Source organism: Pantherophis guttatus, chromosome 1, assembly GCF_059756535.1.
Source record: "Pantherophis guttatus breed Tessera chromosome 1, ASM5975653v1, whole genome shotgun sequence".
NCBI lineage: Eukaryota > Metazoa > Chordata > Lepidosauria > Squamata > Colubridae > Pantherophis > Pantherophis guttatus.
This window is the reverse complement of record NC_142063.1, coordinates 229,119,519-229,137,731: the sequence shown is the minus strand read 5'-3', so window position 1 is coordinate 229,137,731 and position 18,213 is coordinate 229,119,519. Positions and strand designations below refer to the sequence as shown.

General features: G+C 37.5%; 1 protein-coding gene across 2 annotated transcripts in view; it reads right to left on the bottom strand.

The window, feature by feature from the left end:
• Positions 1-18,213, bottom strand: part of SMAP1 (small ArfGAP 1) — a 67,361-nt gene that overhangs the window by 8,709 nt on the left and 40,439 nt on the right. For both annotated transcript variants that reach the window (XM_087882493.1, XM_060689210.2), the window contains 2 exons: positions 9,484-9,568; positions 879-1,012 (listed from right to left, as the gene is read on the bottom strand). In XM_087882493.1, the coding sequence (XP_087738619.1) occupies positions 879-1,012; positions 9,484-9,568 (219 nt within the window). The remainder of the gene's footprint in view (positions 1-878; positions 1,013-9,483; positions 9,569-18,213) is intronic.

The window sequence follows — 18,213 nt, the reverse complement described above, 5'->3', positions numbered from 1 at the left end:
GCTTCTTCAAATAATCTCCAGTTGTTCTTCTGATGTAAGGAGCTATGTTTGACCTTACATTAATTTTATAATGCAAGATAAAAATATAATGTGTTTCATTGGTAACCACTAATTTTGGGGAGCCTCGATTGAAGTATCAAGGGCAAACATTCTTAACCTCTTTCCAATGAGCTATTGAATTTTTCTTTAGTGCTGCTGTAGAGGGAGAGAGGTATTGTAAATTGCAACAGATATTACATCTTAACATTAACATGCAGGTATCCTCACTTAACAATAATTTGTTTAGCAACTGTTCGAAGTTAAAGACAGCACTGAGAGAATGATCCTTACACCTGGTTCCTAAAATTATGGATGCTGCATAGTCACATGATCAAAATTTGGGTAGTAGGCAGCTCACCCGCACTTATGACCAGAGGAGCACACAACTCTCCTCTCATGTCTATATCTACCCCTCTCCATGACTGCCCTTTTGGCTGCTCTGCACAACAGTACTCAGCAAATCCAATGTTGGGGTTGAAGTAGAGGCCTGGGGCATGGATCAGGATGGGCCCTTACCGAATGACCAGTTGTATTCTGTTAATGATGGAGTCGGGCACAGCCATGATTATCATTGCTAAGTCATGCTGCCATGTGATCTAATGCTTTACGACCTCATTGTATAGCAATGGAATTTCCAATTACTGCCATAACTTGAGGATTACCTGGACACTGACATTGCAATATGCTACTTTAACCATGTATTCTGTATTGTATCCCTAGCTCCCAATGTAACCTTGATAGCGTGCCAAACACTGACGTAAATATTTTGTCCTTCTGTTGCTTCTATTACAAATCCCAAAGTCAACTACCATGTTAAATTAATAGTTTTTGCACCTTACCTGGGCAGTTGGTATAGATGCGGCTGGCAAAGGATTAGAGATCATTGGGCCAAATATATCCAGATCATCATCATTCAGAACTGGAGCAGGAGCGATGGTACTTCCATTTGTAACAGAGGAGTCAACAGGACCATCTTACATTTTTTGGATTAAAAAAAAATATTAAGCCAGATTGATAATTGTGAAGCATATACACATAGCATGGAAGTACACTGATACAAGGCACCATACAGGTAGTTCTCGAAACCCCCCTCGTCCCAAAAAAAGTAGTTTGACCTGGTTCTGAAGTTCCAATGGCTATCCCCCCCCCGCACCCGCATTTCAGGTGCTCGGCAACTGGCCACCTTTCTGGCTATTTGTAGCATCCTGCAGTCATGTGACCGCAATTTCTAATGTTTTTGTTGAAAACCAGCATTTACTTCATTTTTTGGCAAAAGCACCCTATATAGCAAACAACTGGATTGCTTAACAACCATGGCAAAAAAGGTTGTAAAATCAGATTGGTCATATGACTGACCTGCTTCATGACTGTCATGTCTTATGATGGGCAGGTTGGTTCCATTATGATTGTAAATCAAGGACTACCTGCATGTTGGCAGAAATCACCAAGTGTTTCATAAATTGTATTTAGGCTCCACCAATACTAAGCCTTATCATTCAAGTTTACAACAGTAGAGGTGCAATCTTTCCATAGTCTCTTGGAAAATAATAAACAGGACAGAATGTAGCACTTAATTCAGAGCTTGTAAAATTAGGCTGCAGTTGCTAAAGATTCCTCATCTGTATTTTACAGATTCAATAATAGCCCGCTTGAGGCAAGGTCTGTCTTAAGATACTGTGAGTTTGAGGTCAAAGTTACACAGACTAAAAACAATTGTGGGTGGAAGAAAAGTAAAGAGGTTTTTGGTTTACAGGATCCCAAGCTGTAATCACAATATGCGCAGTGGCCAAAACAGATGCCCAACCTATTCCAAACGCATAGGAAATGTTATTCCTGTCTACCTAGATAATTCAAAAGGGAGATAAACCACTAGTTTGAAAAATAAGTGGTAGCTGACTAAAAAATAATGCAATTTTTCATTTATTTTTTTTTCTAGATGTTATGAATGAAATTTCTGTGATAGCCGTAAATTCCATCCTCCTACAAGTCCAAAGTTAGAAACAGCCTCAGCATAAAGTCTCAATTTGATAAACATGAAATTAAATCCCTCTAGATATCCATGTTATTTTTTTCCCTCAGCATGAAATCTGCAGCAGACTATTGAACTATTTTTAACATATTCATCTACGCTTTATAGATTTACAACTGTAAACTAATATCACAAATTACGCTTTGAAGTTTGCTTTTAGTTCCAAAGGAGTACAGCTCTGTAATTTATGCATTTATTATAACATATCACACATTTCCACTATAAACATGAGTTTCTCGTTTTTTTAGTCTTCTTCCCTTTGGGATGTACTTCTTCCTGCACTGAGTCTGAAGGTAACATTCTTGGAAAAAACCCCTCAGAGGGAAGGACCATCTAAATATCTATATTAGTGCTCTACGGCAATATCCTAGATGTAGGCCAACACCAAATATATACATTCTGGCATTTAATGTTGGTCTGGAAAAATTCATAAATAAAATAAAGTATAGTGAATGTAGGACATCTCCAAGAGGACCTGCCAAATCTCTCTCTTTGATCACTCTCTGTATTAGAGCAAAATTCTTTAGGAGGTTAATACATTTAGGCAGACAGAATATCATCTCCGAAATTATGAAAACATAATTTCAACAAAATAAAAGTAATTTTTCTCTTGGTGGTCCTAAAGGCATTCACTTTTGGGAAATATATTAAAGTAGCCTTTCAGGAATCAGATTCTTCAGTAAATTTCAAGTAACACTACTATGGTAGATGGATATTTATCCACTTTACAGTACTTAAAAATAAGCTTATCGCATCCAGAAAATTCCAGAAGAAAGTTGTTTAAAAAACATAGTTGATCTAATTATTCTACTTTGCTTGAAAAAATACAACTGTGTTGATTTTTTTTTTGCCCCAATTATTTCTCTGTTTATTCAACTAGCAAAAGACAGCATAGGTTTTCTTGTGTCCCTGCAGTACCTACATTAAAATATGTTTTAAATCGGCTCAAAAGCTTAGCATGTAGGTGCAGTGGATTCACAGAAATTGGAGAAGCTTGGCGACATCTTCTATGAAGATGCTTTTTTAACGAGTTAGTTTCCAAAACTTTAGAATTTTGAGACAGTGGGTTGTAAACATAATTAATGGAAAGATGAAAATAGTCTATTTGGCCTATTTAATTTCTACTGGATCTGCTAAGTGTATTTTTATACCATTTTCTGTGCAGTCATCACAAAAGTTAAATACATGCTTTACATGCATATATATTACACATACACATATGTACACACATATACCCAGAGGAAACCAATGCATTAAAACACTGCAGATTTATAAAAGAGAGAAGAAAAACAAACGAAATAATTTCCCCATGATATTCATCCAAAAAAAGCCAGGATGAAGAGAGGCACTTAGAAAGGTTCCAAAATTTCCTTAGTGTCTCAGTATGTTTTTCACAGAAACCTTTGACCAAAATTGTAATTAATAACCCCACAGTGACCTTGTACATGAGATGCCCTGGGGTGCCACAATGTAGAGTTTGGGGACTATAGATTTGAATGAAACAACAGTAGTCATCTTGTGGATTTCAGTGGGAAAACAAGAGAGTAAACTGCAATTATTATAAATGAAGATTATACTGTGTTGCTTATAGCAAAGTCTTTGTTTTATATATATATATATATATATATATATATATATATATATATATATATATATATATATATATATATATATATATATATATATATGATAAGAATTTCATTCAGCAATCTGTCATATTCTATACCAGCTGTAATTCCGTAAAAACACAAATATAGTTCTTTACAATAATCAAAATTTGAGATATCATTATAGGAACTACAGAACAGTGAAGCCTCAATTTAATGAACCTCTACTTAGCAGACATGGGATGCAAGTTCTGTTAAGGCATATAAATTAAAGCAAAAAATAAAATAAAATAAAGACAGCCTTCAAAACAACAAAGTCTGTTGCATCCAAGGTAACCTGGATAAAGCAATTAAGTTACATTGTTTTATTTTAGCTTACTTTACCTTACAATATCCATGGCAGTTTATAGAATCTTAACATCACACAAATGACTCAAATTGACAAAGTGACATATGTGTAAATAAAACAGACAATCAGGAGTAACAGAAAACCTTTAATGTGGTTTCACTATAGTTAGATTGCCTCTACCCAGGAAAGATTATCTGCAAACAAAACTTGTCAATTGATACTCCTAGCCATATAACTAAGTTGACCCTCAAGAACTCTGATTTTCAGAGGGAGAATTGGAATGGAGGAGGGAGGTTAAAGGGCAAACTTCTTTCTGCAGTAATTGCTGACTCTACATGACACTTTGACATTAGTAGACTGATCTCAAACATATTCCATTCATATACCACTTCTTAGCGTAAAGATAAATAATTCCATCTACAGCCACACAACTTTCTTTTCTCCCTGTGTTCAGAAAAAGGTGCTACATAAATAGAAAAGTCTGGCCATGTTAAAAAAACAAAACGTAGATGTTGGAATAAATGAGGTTAAGGAGAAGAAATTCCAATTAGTCCTTGGAATAATCAATAGGTTGGATATGAAAACTGACATCTGTTTTGAACTATTCATGCTCAAGTGAAAAGTTTCCTCTTCCTAGCTCTAAAAGCCTCTTCCATGGCTTCTAAAACCATGATCCTCTGGACCTCTACTTAACGAACTTTAGATTCCAAGGACATTTGATTTGGATTTTAATCTCAAAGGACCAGACCACGGTTTCTGAAGCAATTGGCAGTCTGTATTTGTCATTTATATCAATTTATATCATTACGTAGTTTGTTTTTTTTTTAATTTGATTTATATGCCGCCCTTCTCCGGAGACTCAGGGCGGCTTACAGTGCGTTAAGCAATAGCCTTCATACTTTTGTACATTTTATATAAAGTCAGCTTATTGCCCCCACAAACTGGGTCCTCAGTTTACCTACCTTAGAAAGGATGGAAGGCTGAGTCAACCTTGAGCCTGGCAAGATTCGAACTTACTTTAATTGCAGACAGCTGGTGTTAAATTACAGTGCTTTTAGTCTGCAGCGCTATCCAGGCTCTTGACGGTTTTTATATTAATTTACATCATTTGGATGATTATGCAAATGATGTAAATGAAATCTATGCATAAATTCGGATTTAACAGATATTCTAACTTGATGGATATACTTTCCCCCCGATCGGTCTCTTATATCCAGGCTTTACTGAAACAGAAAAAAGTTGTTTGTAAGAAAAAATGGAAGTATGCTTATGAGAGAATTGAGTAAAAACAATAAACCTAGGTTTTTGAGTACTGTAAAATTGAACCAAGATTTACATACCATGTTTCCCCGAAAAGAAGATCCTGTCTTATATTTTTTTGAACCCCAAAATAAGCACTTGGCCTTATTTTCGGGGAGATCTTATTATTTTGGGGTGCGTGGAGCAAGATGGGTCTCCTTTTGCCGTCTTACCTGATTTCCAGCTCTGTGTTTAAATATTTTTGGAGAGGGCTTATTTTCAGGGGAGGCTTATTTTAACACATGCGCTCAAAAGCCTGATTGGGCTTATTATAAGGGGATGTCTTATTTTTGGGGAAACAGGGTACTATATAGTATTTTCATTCTGGCATGCTTTCCTGTCTCTGCCACTAGCCTATAGTTATTGGTGGCAGGACAATATGAAGATCATGCCATACGTTTGCTAATGAAACCATATTCCCAAGAATGAAAAGAAGGAACACAATTCCTTTCCTATTTTATTATCACTTATCTCTGCAACAAACCAAAGGGGAAAATTTACTATTCTATGATCAATACTGGATCTCCAGAATCACAAAGTAAAATTTTAAAACCTCAAAGGGAGCATTAGTTATACAGAAAATTCTCTAGGCAAAATATTGTTTACAAGGTGGAAATTTAGTTTCTTTGTGTTTTTGGTAAATCTCTTCCTTAATGTCTGTTATTTTAAAATCAATCTAAAATAAATGAATGTAACAATTCACTGATGCCCTCACATGAAGTTTGAGATTATCTGTTTTTAAGTAATAATATGCTGAGATGGTTGGTTACTTTAAAGCCTGCAACTATACATTTTCATTTGTTTTCTAATGGGACATTTAACTGGTAAATGGTACACCAAACAGAAAATGAGTTTTGCTTCTTTTGGCAAATTCAACCTTTCAACTTGATAGAAAAGGTAATGCTGTAACATGGCATGGTTTTGCAAGACATGCAAAAAAAGGAGTAGTTTTGTAACAGCATTATTTTAAAGGAAACGCCTGTTTCCAAATTTAAAAAGTGATGTCAGTTACTTTGAATTTAAATCTCTAGTATGGTGAATTTACACACACACACACACACACACACACACACAAATCTGTAAAGCTAAAAGACAAGTATTATCTGCAGTATTATAAAAGGTTGGGAAATCAGTTGGGGAAAAATAACATTACATTACTAGCAAAACCTACAATATTTTATAAGTATTCACGAACCATGTGAACTGTTGGTAATATTGCTCTTCAATCTGAAATACACTGGTGAAGATCAAAACAGTACATAGTGTACATTTTAAGAGGATGAGAGTAAAAATGTTTGTCTCGCTATATTCACATACATGGAGAAGGGAATTAACTGATAGAATGGCTTCCCTTTTTCCAGTGCTTCTCCAATTCTCTTGCATATATTTTAATTGTTTTCCAGACATAAACAGGAAATATAAGAAGGGAAAGTCGATCCATGACATATTTGCAAATCATTTTAAACCATTAGTACTTTATGGTAACCTATATTCAATCACACGTTAAATATTTGTAGAGCTCCAGAGGTGCTAAGAGTATTCTTTGCACTGATGCCACAGTAAAATAATCCAGTAATTTTCTGAATATTTTTAAATATACAGTGACTAAGAATCTCCTTTTTTATATAAAAAATATGTAAAATGTGAAAGAATGAACAGAAATAGCAACTAAGACAACTGCTTGTTATTGGGGGAGCATAACAACAACAACACTACAATACTAGTAATAAAATGATATTCTTTCTCAATGAACTGGGTCAGCAAAGTTGTGACAATAAAAATCACAATAAATCATTTTGATTAATTAAATCAACAGCAGCCTAACTGAATGCCTATAGACAACACCCATATTTTATCTAAATCTGTATGTAACTCTTGAAATTGTTACTTAAACAACACCCGCCATCCTAACTCTAGGAGTTAGGATGGTGGGTGTTTTGTTCTATATACATTTTACTATCTGAAGAGTTTTGGAGAAGTCAAAAGCAAGCACACTATTTGGTGGCCTTCAGTCAGGTGGATAATAATACTGTCCTAAAGTGGTAATTATTCTAATAACTAAAACTAATATTTTTGGTCTCATGAGGATCTTAAAATCTAGGAATATTCATATGGGGGAATTTTTTTTTTAGTAGGACAATCCAGGATTTAATATCTATCCTCAGAAACAGATTCCGTTTCCCGTAAAGCTGTTGTAATGAGTGAATTATATGCTCTCCATAACTGGTCTAAATTAATACATGGCTGTGGCATTCTGGAACAGTAGAATCAAAGTCTTACTTAAAACCTATTATAATACCCTGCAATCATATCTCTAAAGGCTCTTTTCTTAAACTGACTACAGAACATTGAGAATTAATACAGCCATGTTTGTGCCAATCTTAAAACATTAAGAATCTACTTTCCTCACTTAGAAGTGAGCTAAAGTTGTAAATTGTTGCCACTGGCTGTGCACTGAAAGGACGCATTCTTACTGGTTCAGTTTACTGATAGGCTAGGAAAGAAGTGGCTTTACACTTATGAGCCATGGTGGTGTAGTGGCTAAAATGGTTAGAATGCAGTACTGCAGACTAACTCTGCTCATTGCCAGAGTTCGATCCTGACCGGCTCAAGGTTGACTCAACTTTCCATCCTCTCAAGGTTGGTAAAATGAGGACCCAGATTTTTATTTTTTGGGGGGGGGGGGTGGGTGGGATATGCTGACTCTGTAAACTGCTTAGAGAGATCTGTAAAGCAGTATATAAGACTAAGTGCTATTGCTAATTAAAATACTGACTTGCTGACATGGTTGCAAGTACAACTGATTAGCGATACAATACTAGCAAAGCCTAATGGGATAGCAACACAGGTGCAAGTATGAAGTTATGATGGGGTGTGCTGTTAAGGATGAAAAGATGCTTCTTTGGCATTGGTGATAATACAGACAAGATGGAGGAGGTGGGGATAGCAGAAGCGAGGCTGGGGCAGCAGCATGGGCAAAATGGGAAGGCAAGTTGCAATTAGCATCTTCATTAGTATAGCAGGTATACTGCTATTATATATGTATCACAGCTGCTTCCCAAAAATTGAATAGCATGGGAGAATTCATAGGCTAATGGTCACACTACTGATCACGATACTCCAGCACCTTCTAAGGAATCAGAACTAATATAAATTAATGTCTAAACATACCAGCACAGCACGTTAGAAGTGTACCAAAGTTCTGAAAGATGATTCAGGAATGCATCATCCACTCAGACAAAAAAGAATTTGCCAAAGTAATAAAAATAAGTTCTATTTCATACTCAGACCTGAAGCCATGATTTTAATTAAAGTACTAATATTTTAAATGAAAAATAAATAAATAAGTGGGCAAGATGTTTGGGGGGAAACCAAGCAAAGAATCTGGATGTACACTGGTTCCACAAGTTGGTAAAGAGGCCTGAATCACTCTGTCCTGCTATCATGAGAAGCTTGGTTCCTATGTTCCTTGGAGCCGTGGTCATACAGTGGTTAGAATGCAGTATTGCAGGCTAATTTAGCTCACTGCCACAGTTCGATCCTCACCGGCTTAAGGGTGACTCAGTCTTCCATCTTTCCGAGGTTGGTAAAATGAGACCCAGATTGTTGGAGGCAATATGCTGACACTGTAAACCACTTTAGAGTGCTGTAAAGCACTACGAAGCAGTATATAAATCTAAGTGCTATTGCTATCCTTAATGCACAGGAATATTCCTGAAAAGGGTGTGTGGGGAGGTGTCCAGAATAAAAGTTAAAAGCCGAATTAATTGCAGGAGAAAGGATGGAATAATCTATTCCTTCTCTGGCATGTATGTTTTTTCAGGATCGCTGGCCCGATTGGGGAAAAAACCCTTCTTTAAATTAGCATGACAATCAAGCTGAAGATTGGTGTCCTGAGAAACTAAATTCAAATTCACACAGGATTAATGTTGATTCCTTAGGATGGGACATTAAACAAACAAACAAACAAAAAATGCAATATTCACAGAGCTATGTGAATATTGAATTTTCTCTGTGAATATTGCATTCTCTCATCAGAATCTTGTGATAACTTTCTCTTCCAAAAAGAACTCTAATTACTTTTAAGTATATATTTTTCTCAATTCAAATATACAGATAGCTTCCATTTATTCTATTCAAAATTATAGATAATTACTTACCAAGTCCCAGAAGATCAACAGTTGATTCTGGTACCTTCTTAGGACTTGTTTTAAGCTCAAGTTGCTGATCTTCTTTCTTCTGAGGCTTTATTAAAAATGAATAGAGATTGTGACAATACATATACACATGTGAAATATCACAAACAAGAGCCTCCATGCAGTCTTACTTTAAATTGGAAAGACGATTATTATTGTGTGTACTAGAACACATAGAAAAGGCAAATTGGCAAAAGAAGTATGACAGAATTCATTTCCTACTGGTCAGAGACATTTGCATACACTACTTCGCAATAACTCTTTGGAAAATAACTCTTCTCTGGAAAAGGCCAATAGGGGAGCTGAGACAGAAAGAATAGTCATTCGTTTATTCATTCATTCTTACGGTCTGTCTCAATCACAGACAATTGTAAGCAGCACACATTTCCAATACAGGGAAAAAAAGATTGTAACAACACATTATAACATAATGTAAAAGAAGCAATAATACAGTCCTGCCAAGAAATACCATTCTCAATAAAATGATCAGCTACTGCAAAGTGGTAACATGCCATTCTATCAGACCCTGAAGACTTTCTGAAACAGTAATCCCTGGGCAGCTTTTGCAAATCTAAACAGGGTGCTGATCTGACCATAAGTAGGAATCAACAACTTGATTACCCAATGCCAACTAAAGAGTTGTGCCGATCTGAAGTGTCCTTTGAAACAAAGACTCTCAAGGTTATTTCTCATTTGCTTTGCTACAACACAACACCAACATCACTTGCATATAATAATTTACTAAGATGTAGCTTTTTGAATGTCAAATAATGCGGAGAAAATTGAATGATTATGTGCCATCAACTCTTAGTGACCATGTAGATGGATATCCAGGATGATTTCACCCCAACCTGGTTCTTCAGGTCTCCCGGTGCTGTACCCGTCATCACTGATCTCCCCCTCTTCCAACTTTCTTTCCATCTTTACAGCAATATGGTTTTCTCAAGAGAATTGGGTCTTTGCATAATGTGTCTAAAATGTAATAATATGAACCTGGCTTTCTGTGCCTTGAGTGAGAACTCTGAATGGATTTGTTCTATGATCCTTTTGTTTACTTAGCTGGCCAATATTCTTCTCCAATACTATTATTATTATTATTATTATTTATTAGATTTCTATACCGCCCTACTCCCGAAGGACTCAGGGCGGTGCACAGCCAAACAATAAAAACACATACAATACAAAATTTAAAAAATAGAATAAAATCAAATTAAATAATTTTGGCCCCGACAAATTTAAAACCCCAAACTTTTAAAACCAATTTAAAATTGAATATATAAATACTAAAAAATATTTAAAATTTTAAAAATCTTTTATAAAAGAGGGGGAAAATTAGGCCAGGCCGGCCTGGTGAAATAGTAAGGTCTTTAAGGCGCGGCGGAAGGTGCGCAGATCCGGGATCCTCCGTATCTCTGGGGGGAGCTCGTTCCAGATAGTAGGTGCCCCCACAGAGAAGGCTCTCCCCCTGGGGGCCGCCAGTCGGCATTGTTTGGCTGACGGCACCCGGAGGAGCCCCTCTCTATGGGAGCGTACCGGCCGGTGGGAGGCTATTGGTGGTAGTAGGCGGTCCCGCAAGTACCCGGGTCCTAAGCCATGGAGCGCTTTAAAGGTGGTAACCAAAACCTTGAAGCGCACCCGGAAGACCACCGGGAGCCAGTGCAGCTCGCGCAGGAGAGGTGTTACATGGGAACGCCATGTCGCTCCCATTACCACCCGCGCGGCCACACTCTGCGCCAGTTGGATTCTCCGGGTGCTCCTCAAGGGGAGCCCCATGTAGAGAGCGTTGCAATAGTCCAGGCGGGAGGTGACAAGGGCATGAGTGACCGTGCGTAAAGAGTCCCGATCCAGAAAGGGACGCAACTGGCGAATCAGGCGAACCTGATGAAAAATCCTCCCGGTCACGGCCGTCAAGTGCTCTTCTAAAGACAGCCGTGAGTCCAGGAGGACGCCCAAGTTGCGAGCCCTCTCCGTGGGGGCCAATGATTCGCCCCCAATAGTCAGTGATGGCGTCAACTGACTATATCGGGACGTCGGAAACCACAGCCACTCAGTCTTGGATGGGTTGAGCCTGAGCCTGTTCCTCCCCATCCAGATCCGTACGGCCTCCAGGCACCGGGACATCACTTCAAGGGCATCATTGGGGTGATCCGGGGTGGAGATGTACAGCTGGGTGTCGTCAGCGTACTGATGGTACTCCACCCCGAAACCACGGATGATCTCGCCCAGCGGCTTCACATAAATGTTGAACAGGAGAGGCGAGAGGACCGACCCTTGCGGCACCCCACATATGAGGGGCCTCGGGGTCGACCTCTGTCCCCCTGTCAACACAGACTGCGACCGGTCAGAGAGAAAGGAGGAGAACCACCGCAACACAGTGCCTCCCACCCCCAACTCTTCCAACCGGTGCAGCATGATACCATGGTCGATGGTATCAAAAGCCGCTGAGAGATCTAACAGGACCAGGACAGAGGAGCACCCCCTGTCCCGAGCCCTCCAGAGATCATCAACCAACGCGACCAATGCCGTTTCCGTGCTGTACCCGGGCCTGAAGCCCGACTGGAACGGATCCAGATACGTCGTTTCATCCAGGTGCTGGGGGAGCTGTTGCACGACCACACTCTCAACAACCTTCGCAACAAAGCGAAAGTTGAAACTAAAGTTCAAAAGTTTTAATAGTCTTTACAGTACACTATGTTTCTTTAAATTCCAACTTGGTTTCTACCCTGTTTCCCCCAAAATAAGACATCCCCTGATAATAAGCCCAATCGGGCTTTTGAACGCAGGGCAATAAGGCCAAGCGCTTATTTCAGGGTTCAAAAAAAATATAAGACAGGGTCTTATTTTTGGGGAAACGCGGTATAAAGTGTCAGTGGGAAAATTATACTACTAAGTGCTACACCACAGAATAATTCTTGACTTTTCCTTTGTTGTTGATAATCATAAAATGCAGAAGCTATCCACCAGGTACCTACCTATCTACCTATCTGCCTACCCATCCATCCATCCATCTTAGTATAGCCACCCATCTCACAGCTGTTCTAGGGCTGTTTGCTGCACTTTTGTCTCTATGCTCCTTGACTATCATTTCTAGAGCTTACCAATTATTTCCATTTTCGCCTATCAGAGTACAGGTAATCCTCGACTTACAACAGTCTGTTTAGTGACTGGTCAAAGTTACAACAGCACTGAAAAAATATGACTTATGACCATTTTTCACAGTTACGACTTTTGCAGCATCCCCATCATCATGTGATCAAAATTCAAATGCTTGGCAACTGGTTCATATTTATGACCGTTGCTGTGTCCCAAGGTCATGTGATCATCTTTTGTGACCTTCAGTGGGGAAGCCAGATTAATTTAACAACTGGGTTGCTAAGTTACCAACTGCAGTGATTCACTTAACAACTGTGGCAAGAAAGATTGTAAAATGGGACAAAACTCACTTAACAAATATCTCACTTAACAACAGAAATTTTGGACTCAATTGTGGTCATAAGTCAAGGACTACCTTTACTATTATCAGCATAGTGCAGATTCTGATATTTATTCCTTGAATTTTAAACACATGCTCATCTTCTTCTAGTAAGGCTTCCTCAATATATAGTCAGCATACAGGCTAACTATGATTAAAATCTCCACTCAGTTAAGCCATTCAATTTACTAGCTATTCTTAATAGGTAAAGTTGCAGTTGCTGCAAAGATTAAAAAAAAAAAAAACTTGGAACATAAGCCAAATACACTGAGTTTCTTGAAGAAAGTTCTACTGTAAATCTAGCACATCAATAATTAATTCATTACTAGAAAGAAAAACTATGAAATCACAGACTTCTATAAAATGGATTTTGCAAACAGTTACCAACACTGAACATTTCATTTATTAGTATTTGAAGAATTTTCTTTTCCTAGCATGAGCCCACATTGTCAGACAATCTCTCGCTCTAGGTGCATGGTTTTTTTTTTGGGGGGGGGGGTTGGTGCTATTGTTTTAGGGACATGCTTAAAAATTAAAGAATCAAGCTTAAGATATATTTGAAATGCAAGTCCCCCATCCAGTGGTGAAATGTAAAATTTGTTACTACCGGTTCTGTGGGCATGGCTTGGTGGTGGTGGAGTAATGTGACTGGGTAGGCGTGGCCAACTTTTTTTTTTTTAACTTTTAAAACCATTTTTTTCTACAATCTCTTCAGCCAAAGAGATTGTTAAAAAAATGTTTTTAAAAGCCTCTGATGACCCCAGCTGAGTTGCCTGATCGGCAGAGGCTTTTTTTTCTTTTAAAAACATTTTTTCTACAACCTCTTCGGCTGAAGAGCTTGTAAAAAAAATGCTTTTAAAAGCCTCTGATGATCAGGCAACTCAGCTGGGATCGTCAGAGGCTTTTAAAAGAAAAAAAAGCCTCTGCTGATCAGGCAACTCAGCTGGGATCGTCAGAGGCTTTCAAAAGCCTCTGACGATCCCAGCTGAGCTGCGCGATCAGCAGAGGCTTTTTTTTTACTTTTAAAAGCATTTTTTTTTGGCTGAAGAGATTGTAGAAAAAATGCTTTTAAAAATAAAAAAAAAAGCCTCTGATGATTGCGCGGGTCAGCTGAGCACCCGCCACCATCGCTACTGGATCGGACGATCCGGTCCGAACCGGGAGCATTTCACCCCTGCCCCCATCCCAGATGCGGTCAAAAAACCAAACAATGGTCATGATAGTGCAAATTAAATTCTGCCATTTCTGTACCAGCTGTAACTATCATCCTGACTTTTTTGCTGTCCCCTCCCTCCTGGATGCCTGTGAGTGGGGTTTGTGTATATGGCACGCTTTATAACAAATTAACACATTCTTCCTCCAGGGATTCAAAGCTGACATGTATGAAAAATCCAAGACTAGAAAAAATTAATAAATGGAATTAAGGATTAATTAGCAAGTAGATTAATGCACTTTATCATATGTCACTTGAAATTATATTTCAAAATCCCAGATTGCACCAGAAAACTGATACATGGAATAAAAAAGTTACTGCAGTACCCTAAAAATCCTGCAAATTTTAAAACGTCATTTTCTTTAATCATAGTACTATAGTTGATGTATCTGATTAAATACTCTCCATGTCAAATCATTCCTGCAAAGCTAAGCCAATCTCCATATTTTAGCCTGGAGCAAATCTTTGTGGAATGTTTCCAAGCAGTAACAAGTTTCTAAGTATGCATCCTTGGGAATCTTTCAAAAACTGTCCCCTGGAAATGTAAAGAAACATTGAGTACTAGTTTTCACACAGAATTTATTTATTTATTCATTTTAAAGACGTATGATTTTTTTTTTTTAGACCATGCAGCAAATATATAGATTTGGAAGGTATTAGATAACGGATTAAGGAGGTGGCGAATTTGGAATTTCAATTTTGAATTACATATTTTCTCATGGAAATTGAAGATTAGTTTGGATTTTCTTATGATAAAGGACCATGAAGGCTGGACATTAGAGCCAGAGGATAAAGAAAATGGAGTAGAAATCCTTATTGCAAGTTTTTGAACACGTCTCTGCCATGTTTTTGGACAGAAAATGGATCAAATGCTTTATAAAATTGACAGCATATTTTAACGAAGTTCTAAAATAAGAATAAGCTGCAATGGATATCTATGAAATTAATTCGAGGGGGAATTTAAATGTAATACAAATGGATCTGATCGATGTCTTATTCCCTAAAGGCAGTGAACAGATATTATTTAACATAAAGGTTTTTCTACATGGAAATCAGTGAATGTAATATGGATCCTGGTGTTCTTAAATATATAAAAATAATCTTGCAGTAACTTAATCCTTGTATAATGTTCTAAATAGTTTTAACATGTAGGCAGAAGTCATATAGATGTAATTTCTGGAGTTCAGTAGGACAGATGTTTCATTCAAATTAATAACCATTTTATTAATAGAAACTCTAACAGTATAGATTTTTTGAATTAACAGCTATTCAATATAAACAAAATACTGTGCAAGATCTTAGTTGTGCCAGTTTTGCCATTTGATCTAGTTGAGCAGTTCAAATGTTTCAAAAGGTATTAAAATAATACAAATAGCTAATTCTTTTTACTTGAAATTCTCTACCAATCACTGCGAAAACCTTACAAAATTACAGGATCCCAAATAGTTACTTGCTTACAGACAGTGGTGAGATTCAACCAGTTCGGATGAAGCAGTAGTAGCGACACCCACTATTCCGTTCTATTTAGCCACGTTTTCTAAGCTGCGCGCATGCGTGCAAACCCCACGTGCAAGCAAAGCTCATGTGCGGAAGGTCGCATGCATGCTCACATTTTCGGTGCTGGGCGAACCGGTTGCTAAATTATGTGAAGCCCACCTCTGCTTACAGATATATGTTTGAATAATTCCCATTTTACAATAACTAAAACCAAATTCCATGACCGTTCAAAAGCACTTTAAAGGATTAGCCATTTTCCAAGCATGTTTGCAAAATCAAATATTCATTTTTAATTTGATACAATAAATCACACTGCTTTGACTAATCGCAGCCAAATGGGCTAAACTAGTTGGGGTGTTTCAGTTCTTATAGTTTTAGACTTCTGTCCACTTCCATTAGGCTCTAATCTTAACACCTCATGCAGAAATGAAAGAAAGAGATAATACTTGAAATGGCTTACAATTCTAGAGAAAAGGTTTCCCATAAAACAATGGAAAAATAAGGAAAAGCAATATTTCAGACTGAACATTTTCTGCAAGGATCATAAGCAATTATTTGGTATGCTGTAACATAAGATATACCAGTAATGAGAGATATTATTTGTATATAGGTTGGATGCGGAGTTTAAATTTATTAGGATGCAATTCTTCCTGAGCAAAGCATTGAACATCACATTAACAGAAGTTAATCCAAATGGATTTTTCTCATGTGGGTTTTAACACAGCAAGAAATAGAAAAACAATTCTTAAAACCAGTAGAATGTGGCTAAATGTCATGCTCCTCTACTAAGGCATATTCCAGGATCATTTTCAAAGTACGTGTCATCTCTTTTCGGCTTAGCATTTCCTTGTTACTACAGCAGATATTTAAAGCTGATTCTAATGTGTTCGTTGATCCAAGACAGCGTTACATAGTGAAAATATAAAATATATGGCACGTTCTAAATGTAAACAGACTGTACAGACAATGCTCAGCTTGCATCAAATGAATCTGCCTGGAAACCTCTCTATAGGTTTTCCAATCATAAAAGGAAGCAAAAATTTAATTCCACGGTGCTTCTGAAGTTGAATCAAATAAGCCTTCCAAGGCTCACTGGAACAGCGTACAAAAGAGCACTTAATGCTACTGCATGTTATTCAGCAGAGGCAGCCAATGAATAATTAAGCCAGGCAAAAAGCATGTCCTGAACTCTGAAAATTGCCACTTTTCAAAATTATGCAAACTCATACAAGCAAAAATAACAAACAGGGAGCAACAAATACAGCAGCTGGCTTCACTAAATGTGTTCTTAGTATCAGCTGAATTGAAACAACAATAATCAGAGTTGTGATTTTCAACTAATGTAATTATCAGGCACTGCAGTATGAAAGAAGCGAACATCAGGAGATGTATATTAGTTGTACCAAGTACAAGCAAAAGACCTCGAGTATCGATAATAATGTCCATTACTTATTTTATTGTTCATACTTTTTATTTACTTGTTCTTTCTAAACTAATGATTCATAGTGTCATTAAGGCTGGACTATAACTGAGCGTAACACAGAAGTGCAGTCACTGAAATACAGGCACACAATCCAACCATATGTTCAACCAGCAGATAAAAGAAACATTATTTTGGTTTTTTTTAAAGAAGTCAGGAACGAAGCACCGGCCAGGAATGACAGATTATTTAAAGAATATTATCGTAAGGGAAAAGTCAGTGTTTTTTTGGTAATTAGATTACCAAAATCTAGATTAGAGGATCCTCTAATCTAGATCAGAGGATCACAAACAGAAAAAGAGGCCCAGACATAGCCTTTCTTTCCTTGTGAATCTAAAGCACAGAAGCAGAGAAGTCAGGCTCTATTCACGTTGCACTGCAAACAGAGGCAGAGGAAATGATGTATCCCAGGAAATTTAAATCTCTTCTCAGTTCACATTCAAAGTGAGATGAACCGGCATAATTCTGTTGTAACAGAAGAAATAATTTGGGTGGAAGCAATCAACAACTAATGGTCAATAGATAATGGCTGACTGCTAACCCAAAGTAAAAAAAAAGAGAGAGAGGGAGCTATAATTATCATCATTTATGTGATGACTACCTTGAGAGCTAGAGTGGGATGAAAGGCAATGATTTTACACTAGAAACAATGCTGGTCCGTTAATAAATGAAAGTACTGTGTTCTGTGTTAGATTTAAAGAAATGTAGGTTATTGAGGTGAAAGTTTAACAAAATGGAGTCCCTCCTCCTCTCTCCAATTTAGACCAGAATGGTTGCCCCAGTGCCCCCTCCCCCCACTTTGGCCAATTATAGACTATCAATCTTCATGGTTAGAAATAGAAAGAAGCCAGGTATGCTGAGGAAGGATTGGTTTGAGACAAGAGGCCAGCAGTCCTTCGTGAATGGGAACTGCATGGATAATTATAAATGTGGAAAGTGGAGATAATGAAAAGAGAATACACGGAAAAGAATGGGATATAGAAAAGAGAATGTGACAAGGGAGGCGAAGAAAGAATAAAAAGAACAACAGAG